Here is a 12126-nt window from a genome sequence, read left to right as displayed (position 1 = left end):
GCGTGTCCAACTGGAGCATTATGGGAGTTGTATTTAAACTTCAATTACAAACGTGTGGCTTTTACGCTTGTTTTTGACAGTGGTGAAAGAAGATATGTTACCAAAGTAAAAGTACCAATATGGTAATGTAGAAATACTCCACCGCAAGTAAAAGTCCAGAATGAAAAATCGTAATCAAATAAAAGTACATAAGTATTAATATTTGCCTTTGAAAGGTAGTGGAATGCAAGTACATGTTAAGAAATTTTCTGCATTTAAGGTTTGGGTAGGAGTTGGGTAGCTTGAGGTCAGGCAGAGGCCTTGGGGTCACAGTGAAAGCGGTAGTGAATCTGTGCTGAGGCAGATGGGTGATGTCAGTCCTTGAGATTTTTCATAGCTCTTTGGAGGAAGCAGGAGATACTCTGATAGAGCAGGTACTGGTGTTAGTGTGGCAGCCAAGGTCATAGGAGATCTGTCTTCCTCCATAGACACTACAGTTGAGGTGTTTGTGCACATTGTGAGGGACATCCAAACAGTACCTCTACAACATGCTGATGTTGATCTGAACTAACACGGACAAATGCATTTCCGTGTTTAGAAAATTACAGCCAACATTATGATTTTGTATATGTAGATACACTAAGTTCAATAATTTCTGGCTGTTTAGCATCTATCTAAGTCTGCAGTAGGTTTATAGACTAAATACTTCTCTCACTATACTGTTGTATGGATGGCTTTCCTGTTCTCCTTGATATCAAGCCTCAACAAATGTTGTGGTCTAAATCATCATAAACTACAGGCATTTTCTTCACTGACCTGTTGACCATTATCCCACAGAAACTCCATGTCAGTATAAAGTAGCATAAAACAGAAATACTGAAGTACAGTACAAAACCTCTAAACTGTAAGTACAGTCCTTGAGTAAATATACTTACTTATATGTTACTTCCCACCATTGCTTTTTTGCTTGTCAAGACACTAAAACCAAGTACAAAAGGTACCTTCAAATATCCACTCAGATGTTTTTACAAAGAACTCAAACTGAGTTACAATAAGGTAAACAACAAACAAAAGAAATAATGTGAACGGACACAACTCATTTATGGTACTTGTCCTCTGTGTTGATCTCTAGTGCTGACCGTATACCCACCAGTTAAGTCAAAGGTAGTCAGCAGATGGCGCCAACACAATATAAAAGACAGCCTGCGTGTGTGTGTGTGTGTGTGTGTGTGTGTGTGTGTGTGTGTGAGAGAGAGAGAGAGAGAGAGAGAGAGAGAGAGATAGTGTGCGTGTATATAGTATCAGCACCTGTGTGTCACTTACAGGGAAGACTACAGTAAAAGATGTTTATTTTGGGGAAAACTTCAGTTGAGCACTACTGGTAAGTCCGGAGATGATCAAGCAGACCAGCTTCTGATGGATTCCAGTCCAGTTATGTTACAATGAGTTGCAAAACAATATAATGGAAAACAGTACAGAAAAAAAAACATAAAAACAAATGTCTTGCCAACCACAACATTGATACTGGATATGATTCAGTTCATTCTTATGAGAAAGAAAAGGTGAAGGCTTCCTGATAAAATATCATGCTGTACACAATAGTAGGAAATAGTTAATGTTTAAAGTGTTTTTTGTGCAGGGCTAAAAAACCACTACAGATGTCTGGTATTATCAGCTTGGTTAAACTTTGGGCATCTCTTTAAACTTGTTAATCAAACATAGGTTTGAGGGTTGAGGAGAAACAGTGTGTGTCCACATAGCTGTGTGTGATGCTTTCCATTTTGGACTGCAACATTTCCTGCATTTCCTGCAGTGTAGTTAGCAGGTCAGGGTGTTGTTGAAAACAGGTTGTGTCCTTGGAAATACCTCCTTAAGTCATGGCGTTCAACGACACGCTGAAGTGTTTACATTTACAGTCACACCAATGTTAGACATGGGGCAGTTTTTAAACTTTCCCTGAATGTTGTTTGACTAAACATAATAACATTTGAAGGAAATAAAAAAGAAAAAAGAATCAGTATTTATCCCCACAAATATATACTGGGCAGGAATGATAAAGTTTTGACACATCCTCCCCATAATTTAGCAAGCAAAAATTATACAATTAAATTTAACATTTAAATTATTATTTTTTTTTTCAACGTATTCCTAAAATTTTACAGACGTTGAGGAGCCCTTTGGGATGTGGATAAGGATGTTAATAAAAATCTTGGCAAGACTTTAAAAACATTCTCACAGCTATTGTATTAATGTTGACAGTGGAGGATTGTGAAATGTTTGACCTTTTCTTCTCAAACTTATATAGTTATGCAGTAAATAACAGGGACATAGATAGATAGATATACTTTATTGATCCCAGGCGGGGAAATTACAGTGCAGCAGCAGCAGCATAACACACAATGACAATACCGTGAAAGGAAAAGCATGCAAAAAATGTTAAAAAAGCAATATACAAAGCAATATAAAAAATGTATATACAACAAATTAGCAGTGTAATGTTGTGCAAAATAAAATAGAATGTAAGGTGCAGTGAACAGAGTGTGTAAAAACATATAAAGTGCGTAGTGACTGTATGTTATGACCAGAGTTTTAGCTGTTATTGTACAGTGTGATGGCACGTGGCAGGATTTCCTGTATCTGTCCCTTCGACAGCAACGCTGTAGCAGCCTGTGGGAGAAGGTGCTCCGCTGTCTGTCTACTGTGTGATGGAGAGGGTGCTGATCATTGTCCATGATGGATAATGGATGGATGGATAGTGTCCAGCCTGAGACCAAGCACAGAGCTGATCTTATCAAGTCTGTTAGTGTCGCTGGCTCTGATGCTGCTGCCCCAACACACAACAGCAGAGAAAATGGCACTGGCAATAACAGACTGCCAACAGACTGGCGCTGGCAACAACATGCAACATTTTAATTTAAATTATGGCTACTAACAGCAGGCCATGTAATAATCTTACATCAAAGAATACTTTTGGAAATTCTTAATACGTTCCTGAAGGGTAAATGTGTAAAATTGATAATTTTCTTGTGTACAGCAAATTTAAATTTTCAGTTTGACTGATACACTTTAGCTTTCAGTCTCTACTCTGTATGTGGGCTTTAATTACTTCCACAGATTTATTTTCTGTTATCTATTAACTTCATCCTTGGTGACATATGCCTGGTAGGTATTTTTCACCCTGTCTGGGCCAGTTTTGACAAATACAGTACCTCAGTGATTTATTGAATCATAATGAGACAAAAGATTGAGACAAGAAGCGAAAGGCAGATGTTTGCTCCAGGCAGCAAAAATATTTTCTTACTCTCGTCTGTCACGTCTGGTTAGATTTACACTAATCTATAGCAACGCTGCAGCACAAACCTCTTAACCTGAGTCAGCCATGTTGGTTGTTGTCGGCACATGTCATGCAAAACCCAGAGGGATGGGCTACATGGTGCTGAGGCACGATTCATGCTGATATGCTGATAAGTTCCATACAATACTGAACAACTTCAACAGTGATCTGTCACTAGTGTTAGGCAAGTTACATTCCACATGTAATATACAGTATATAGGCAAAAGTATTGGGACACATCTCTTTATTAGTGAATTTATTTGCTGTATGGAGTTGTTTTTCAGGGGTTGCACACTACTTTCAGTGAAGGGAAATCTTAATGCTTCAGCATACCAAGATATTTTGGACGATGCTATGCTTCCAACTTTGTGGCAACAGTTTGTAGAAGGCCCTTTTCTATTCCAGCATGACTGTGGCCCAGTGCACAAAGCAAAGCGCCATAAAGACATGGCTGGATGAGTTTGGTGTGGAAGAACTTGACTGGCCCAGAGATTGTGAGCCAGGCCTTTTGGTCCAACATCAGTGTCTGAACTCATAAATGCTCTACTGCATGAATGGGCAAAAATCCCCACAGAAACCCTCCAAAATCTTGTAGAAAGCCTTCCCAGAAGAGTGGAAACTGTTATAGCTGCAAAGCTGTCTGTGTGTTTAGAATGTGAAGACCCTGTTGGTGTAATGGTGTCCAAATACTTTTGTCTATATACTGCATCAAATATTACTTGTTGCTTTTGTTTGAAAGGAATACCTCACTTTGCAGTATTACTGTCTGTGTGGAATAATGATTTTATTGCTTTTGTGTTATGGTCACCAAAATAACCGCAGCACTACGACCAGGCGATACAAAATGGAAGAGGTTATTGTTGATTTATAGCATGTAGTCAAAGCACACAAGTTCAAGTTTATTGCTGTTCATTAAAAATCCAGGGTGCCCTTACACTGTTCAATTTGCACACCTTGAGTGTGCCATTGGTGTGACACTTAATACTTTTTTTTTTCATTTCATTTGTGTGCTTCTCCCTCACCCTCCAACTCCAGCTGCCTCTTGAAGCAAAGGTGTTGACGGAAACAATTACTGCTAAATATTTTATGTTTATAGAAATCTTATTAGTAAAGAAAATTAGTATAAAAATCAAGTATAAAAATTAGTATATTTCTTTGTTACTACTAAAAGTAATATGTTACCGTAAAATGTTGGAAAAGATCAAAGGATAATGAAATTTACCCATCCCTTCCTTCTCCCCTACATTAATCTATGTGTGTTCATGTCCATTTATCCAAACAATTAATAAAGTCAGCATAGCGTGAGAAACAGCAGTAATACCAACCCAAAGGTTGAACTGCGATGCGGGGGTGTTTTGTGAAATGTAATTTAAAGCCTCATTATTCATTCACATCCTCACGCCCCTGAATGTTATCTCTTCCATCCTTTCTCTCATTATCTTCTCCACCACCAGCTTTGTTTTTGTTGTAACGCAATAGTGTTCTGTGTTGACGTAGTGGTTGCATTTTATCTACTCATTCTAACCATATGAAAAGGAGTTTTTCAGGGTGCATGAATCGTATCCGGAGTAAATGAGTCAAATAAAAACATTTACACCATCACTTCATCAGTGAAAATAATGAGTCACAAGGAATGTACAAATATATAAACAAGTAACTTAAAATACATTTATGATGACAACCAACAAGCACAGTTTGTAGTTATATCATCTTGCCCACATCCGCTTTCCATATTTGGGCATGGAGGCCATGTGAGCCTCAAACCAGGACCCCACTCTCATGACATTACCTCAGCAAAATTGGTTTTTATTTGGGTGAACTAGAGCGTGGAAGGTGGGCTTTCCAAGAGTCCAAACACAAAAATCACCAAAGTTCTCCAATTAGTGAATTAGTATAAACAAAGCGGGGAGGAATCGCAACGTCAGAAATGGGGGTGGGATCAGGTGGACATTTTAGGGGTAAACACTAAGGTAAACATTGGTTTGATGTGAGCAATGAGTCAATTCATCCTTTGGGCCCTTTTCTATGAATCAAGATCCCTGAGATAATAGGTTATCTATGCCCTGGTTATCTACACCCCCATGCAAAGTCATTCATATAACTCCGTAAGCCCACTTCTCAGAATAGGTCCGCACTCTGCTGACTTGTATGTTCCACAGAATAACAAAGAAAAATACACCTCAATTGTTAAAGGTTTATTCTGGCTTTACAGATGAGTCAACTTGTATTGAGGTGAATCTTCTCTCATCCTTTGGCTGGCCTCTCACAACGCCTTCTGTTGCACTCCCTGAAGCCTGGTTCCGGTTGGAGCATAGCCACATATACTGTACAAGCATGGCTGAAGCTCCCTCAGTTTGGTGTGATCTTTGTGGGCCAGTCTGGCTGACATGTTTGGGCACCTCAGGAAAACCTCTTGTCCTCAGGAAAACTCTTGTGGGAGGTATCACAAAAGGTTTTGAAAAATCTTAGACACGCTACTGTGTAAAGTGTTTCCAGCTAGAGGCTATGCAAGCCATGCCAGATGCGGTACTGTGGAAACACACACACATCTACAGTATATTCTCAGAGAAATGTGTGTCAGCATGTCACAGTTTAATATATAAGAGATTAGACACCTTTGGAATGAATTTGGAAGTGCTTTGCAAAGGTATAAAGGTATAAATATGTATATCTATATATATTATTTAATTTAACAGAGGGACAGAGATGACTATAACCCTTTTCCTGTCTTTGGAACACACAGGTGTAAAGACACTCAGTATATCAGCACTACTAAAGCTACAACCTTAATCCTGTAAGAGGATTGACCTGATTATCTCAGGATGGACCTCAGCACTACGTATCATCAAATAATACTCTTTGATTAAGCATTACATGGTGCTGTCTGATATTATGACTATGTTAAGCATGGTAAAAGCAAGGCTGCATCACTGTAGTGACTGTTAATTCAGCTGAAGGGAAAAGGAAGTAGAAAACCAAGCAGTTCAGAATGCACGGTCATTCAAGACAAATGACTCACCAGGTTTGGAAAAGGCAAAGCTGAACTGGCTTTATATTGATAATATTAAAACTTACACATAGTCCCTTTAAAAATTCAGAACGACAAATGGCCTGTCTTTGTTACTAACCTTTGTTTTCAAGTCCTACACTAGGACTGGAAGTGTTTGTGTGCTAATGTGTGTGGCAATTTCAACAGCTATGAGACAACTTAATTTATCAAACTGTGGGTTAGTATTGCAAGTCTTTGCTTAAAAATCTTAAGTGGCTTTTATGTTGTGGTTTTGGCATGCCTGCAGCTCACTGGGGTCACAGGGGAGTCAAGTGTGGGTTACACGACTGTAGCAGATGAGGTTATCGAACAAGTGACAGCCTGCTTCAACAGGAGAGACTAACAATGTCTTCTGCAGTGGTATGTAACCCTGCATTGGTGCATTTGGCAGTTTTCTTGCCTTTGTTGGAGATGACTGCATCTACTGTGATGGTCTTGAGTGGTGGCGGCCATGGTTGTGGTGGTGACTGAGTAGGACACTCAGTCAGTCAAAAGAAATCAGATTTAAAACAATATTTCCACTGTTTTGGAAAATTGCTTTCTTGTCAAGAGTTTAGATGAAAAGATTGATCTCATATATTTGTACTGTAAATATGAATACACAGCCAGCAGCTGTTTAGATTACAGTGTAAAGAATGGAAAAACTGTGCTGCTGTAAACAGGTGGAAAAAGCCAGTGTTGTTCTGGAAATATCCATCTGTCAGCTTCCTCATTAACACTTTAAATCTCCTTTGGTTGACCAATACAAAACAATTGTAAAAAACAACAAGTTGAGGTTACTTTCTTGACTTGTAACTGCTGTCACAAAATAAAAAAATGCAATGCAAATTGTTACTATTTTACGCAATTTTATTCTCATTTTTATTCTGAACAGGATGTATATTAGGCATATGTTTTATCATATTCCAGCACATTGTTTAAAATTTCAACCAAATCCTTAGGAAAATCAGATAAGATGATACTAATATTGGCCATCCTGCTGAGTCAAGGACTTGTTGGCCAATTCATGTCACACTGGGAAAACACAAGACCCACAATTTACTTTTCTTTTCTATTTTTCCATGACTTTCTCCCTCTTTCACAATATAAAATACACAGAAATGGATGACCTCCTCACTGATGATTTTTATCTGATGATGGTAAAATACCAGAGAGACTCATGCATGTTTTTTCCAGACACAATATACTCCTCCTACCACACTTGTTGGCTTCAAAAGCAATAGGAAGTAATGTTGAACTGGACAGTCGAGAAAAATGTTTACTCTATAGGGTTTTTTTTGTTTTGTTTTAAATTTTGGCAAAAAAACAAAAAAGGAAAAAAACTGAACTCATACATGTCTTTATATTTATATTATATATATATATATTAGAACATTTGAAGATGAGGCTTGTACAAATACTGGATCTATAAATAATTTGTGTGCAGATCAACCTAATCATATGCTACAGAAAGTATTGAGTTACATTTTTACAAGTACGTAAAGCATGAAAGAGTTTCTATCATTACAAAATAACAGTTACAGTTAGCTGCTTCTGTCTTTTTAGGTGGTTGTGGGGATTTGTGATATATTTTTATAAATAAATAAATGCTGCATCTCCTCACGTTGCTGTAACCTGCTCCCATATTCAAGAGCACCCATATTCACAATTTGTCAGAATTTCTTCCTCAGAGAACAATTCTCAAACGCTAGTGAGCTACTGGAGATGTGATGGTTTTTCTACTTGCCATAGCCCAAAAGAACAACTCAGAAATTGTCTTTTATTTCTCTCTATCCAACCCTTCCAGACAGCTTCCCATCTTCCTCAGCAGCCCAAATGCTTTGGTTACTCTACTTCATTTTCTTCTTCATCTTCCATACCAGGCAGCTCTTTCTCTGGCAGCAGGCCATAGCTGTTGAGGAATGCCTCAACATCAGTGGCGAAGAACTCCTCGTTTAGGTGCTGCGTGCAGGCCAGGAAGTTCCCAAGCAGTTCTCCTGCCTTGTACACCAGCAGTGTGGGCAAAACCTCATCTGAGAACCGCTCAGCAGCACCGGATGCAACAGCGTCAATCCTGCAGAACTTTACAGTGGGGTACTCAGTGGCTAGGCAGTCAAGGCAGTTGTTGAGTTCCTCACAGCCTTTGACCCCAACCTTGTAGATGTGGACAACCACCACAGTGCTGTGATGCTCCTTCTCTATGACTTCTAAGAAGGCCTCTCCACTGTCCAGGTCATGCACACCTTCAAACTTGGGCCCGAAGCTGAGTTTGTCATGCATCTCCTGCATGCACCGCCTTCTGTATTTCTTTAGACATCCCTCATCCTCCTCCTTAAGCAGCTCATACTCTTGGACACTCATCTGAAAAAAATGAGTTAGAATTTACATTAGCTGTGGAAATATATCATTTACAATATTTAGATGCATTCATTCATCACTTCATTCTTTTCTAAAACAACTCCAAGATTCTCTGATCAAACTTCCTTTTCTTGCACAAATCTGCACTAGTGCTACGCTGATGATACACTTAAAAAAAATCTGTGTTTTCATTCAAGATGCAGCAGTTTCATAATACACAGTGTCCAAAGGTCACAATCAGAAGCATATTGTTGGCCTCCCATCACAGTGAAATCTGCCATCTTTGTTGTGGTCTGTTTGGTTGTACCTTGCGGTTGAGGCTTGTTCTGGAGTCATCTTTTGGTCCGCTCGGGGATGACATTTGTCTCAGCAGTTCCTTTTTTGCAGGAGGCAAGTTTTCCTGGTCCATACTTTCCAACTTAAACCTCCTCCAGTCATTGATGACTCCTTTTGGACCTATGGAAAAGGTTAGGAAGCAAACACAATTAAGTCCTTGTCCAGGGTTAACTTTACTAAGTTTTATTGTCAAAGTACTAATAATTAATTATATGTGGGATTTTAAGGTGGATTGCTTAGTAAAAAGACAATAGTCAGCCTTTTATTGGTAGTAATTGCGTCTTGTTTTTATGTGGGGATTAACTCCCAAGCTGCCTTGAAGTGCACTAATTGCACCACTGTTGCATAAGAAAAAGAAGATTAGAGCATCAGTTAAACTGCCAAAGCTCTACAGACCTGTCCTCTTCTTTGGTTTTCCTGGGTCTGTCAAAAGCCAGTTGCTCTGTAATCAGTGTTTTGCTTACTGTTTGTAAAGGATAGTTTAATGATATAACTGATAATAACAATAATAAGTGAAATGTGTCTCCACAGGTAGATGATCCAGCCTCCAGCACAGAAAAAGGTTGCCAGATGGTAAAATGTTGCCATGTGAAGTTTGAAGTCTCACCTGTGTGGGTTGCAGTCTCTTCCAAGTCAATCACTCTGTCAGACATTTTTCCAGTTAACTACCTGCAAGACAACAAAATCAGAATGAGACAGAATTGAAGGAAGTCATTCATATGATGTAATGTAATGGTGTGAAGATCGTGGCTTTAAATGTCTGAATTTTACTTCTTTTTTCATGTTTGCTCTCAGTTAGGTAACTGTGAAGCTACACAAGTTTAAAATCTTTGCACTGTGACGCAGCTACTGGACACCAAGTGAGTCCCATGATACTTAATTAAATTAATGCAGTCTAAGAGGATTACTGAACTTTAACAGCTCTTTCTTTTGCTCGCTATTGTTTTAAGATGCAACAGATGGAGCTGATGACTAAAAACACAGTTCGTGTGTGTATATATGTATCACAATTAATGGTAATTATTTATTTCTCTATGAAAAGTAGGGAAATAAATTCATACAGGCTCCATATCATGATGTGTGATTTGATGTGCACATAAACTTTAACTGACCAGCACTTATATACAGAAAATGTACAATGCAGATGCATGCAGATGTAAATCTATAGCCAGTCTTTCTTACACGCTGGTCCTCACACTGCTTCGTAACATCTGTCAGTGCTGGAATCATTAGATGTGTGTGACGTATGCATGACCAAAGCCTCCTGGCCCTTCCCCAGTGTTCCAATTAGTGTAGTCTTCCTTCCTGTGTGCAGTCACGATACCGATCTGGGGCTGATGATCTTTGTGTCCACCTCTCTAACCCCCAAATCCACAAGTGGAGATTTGCCATGATTAGTTCTAGCATGAGCAGATGAAATGTCTTTGGTAAATGTTTCACTTCTGTGCGTACGTGTGTGTGTGTGTGTGAGCAAGAGACAAGACAAAAAAAACCTCTTGTAAACAGCTGACTTTCAATTTGACACAGACCCATGACTAAAGTAGCAGGAGAAAGAGTCTTTTGTTCCCACTCTGTGCAGAAGCATTCACTTTTAAACAAGAAACTAAACCAGAATTATTAAAACCTCTATGCGAAACCTCATGTTTTAAAATGGCATAAAGAGCAAACTGTGCAGATTAAAAATCAACATGAACACCAAAAGCACTCAAGTCTCAACTGCATGTAAAAACATCTGAGACAAAACAAAACTTATTTCCCACTACGTCAGTTCAAAACTTCCCCTTTTCCACTCACATTTTATCTGATTTCACTTCATTTTCTTCAGAAAAATAAGAGACGTCACTGAAGTTATCTTACCTCCCACAGTCACAGTGAAGTCCTCCCTTTGTGTTGGTAGCTAACCTTGCACTGGTCCACACTCGATCACTTCACTAAGCTATCTGTTGCTGGGTGGTGTGTGTGTGTTTTTGTGTGCATGCGTGTGTCTTTTCCAGCCAATGAGCTTGGTCTAATGGAGATTTCAAAAAAGACCCTATAGACCAAACAGAAATAGAGCATAGATCCTAAGAGGATTTCACTTTAGGAATTAGAAGCCTCTACTTGATAAAGGCCCGACTTCACACAGCGCAGAGAAAGAGAGAGACACCGCAGAACGCTTATTTCCAAAACTTTGGAAAGTTGAGATAAGAGCTTCTTCTGTTCAAGAGCAGTACACAAGCGCTACTGTATTAAACTTCACTACGACAAACAGCACGACAAGAGTTAACTCAAACAAGAGCATTGGGCCTGCGTCCCCGTGATGAATTCTTAGATAACGCTGATCTTGTCTGGGATTCAAAGCTCCTCAAGGCATCGAGCTTCGCATGAAAATGAACACATGATGGGTATCTTTCAAAACACAAAACACCTCAAGCTAATGGCTGGAAAATTTAGTGATGCTTCATCATGTGCTTCTCGATCAACACAAACATCATACTCCAGTATCTTCTCTCTGCTTAGTAGCTTGCAAGTTGGAGAAGACGTTTTTTTTTTTAATATGTGTTCACAGAAATGTAAACATGTTTCTGTGACTATAAAACACAATGCATTTCGACAAAGACAGATAGAACATAGAAAACAGGAGCATCTTTCACAATTTAGTGAGACTTATGTTGAGGAGAAGTTTGAAACATTATAAATATATTGAGCAAACATGATGCAGGAAATTTTCTTAAAATGATGGGTGAAAAGACTGAATCAGAAAAGTCTCATTTGCAGTTAGATGCTTGTTGTCAAATTGGTAGTTTAATCTATACAAATGCACATTTTGTTAACTCCTTTTGTGCTTAAAAGACTTAATAATTTACCAACTAAATGACAAATAAATGTAGCAGAGCCAAGGGTCCAGTATTTCCCTCTGAAATGTAGTGAGACACATGATAAAATGGAAATACAGTTGCAGAGTACATGAAAATTGTAATATAGTTGTACTAGTAGTAAATATAGGAGCACAACACTCGGTTACATTCCAGCTCTGCTTCTTCTGTAGTGGAAAAACCCACTCTTTAGGTTATATGTAAGGGTCTCTGTGACAAATTCCCTGCTTTATCTT

The 12126-nt window shown here is 38.7% G+C and overlaps 1 protein-coding gene across 1 annotated transcript; it reads right to left on the bottom strand.

Moving 5' to 3' along the window:
• Nucleotides 1-7207: 7207 nt before the first annotated feature.
• pdcb (phosducin b) lies at nucleotides 7208-10993 on the bottom strand. Its single transcript, XM_046392354.1, has 4 exons — nucleotides 10893-10993; nucleotides 9643-9704; nucleotides 9007-9155; nucleotides 7208-8702 (listed from the first exon to the last, which is right to left on the bottom strand). The coding sequence occupies exons 2-4, from the start codon at nucleotides 9686-9688 to the stop codon at nucleotides 8187-8189; spliced, it is 711 nt and encodes a 236-aa protein (XP_046248310.1). The 5' UTR covers nucleotides 9689-9704; nucleotides 10893-10993; the 3' UTR covers nucleotides 7208-8186.
• Nucleotides 10994-12126: the final 1133 nt, after the last annotated feature.

Source organism: Scatophagus argus, chromosome 6 (genome assembly GCF_020382885.2).
Source record: "Scatophagus argus isolate fScaArg1 chromosome 6, fScaArg1.pri, whole genome shotgun sequence".
Lineage (NCBI taxonomy): Eukaryota > Metazoa > Chordata > Actinopteri > Scatophagidae > Scatophagus > Scatophagus argus.
This window is presented reverse-complemented; position numbering and strand designations above follow the sequence as displayed.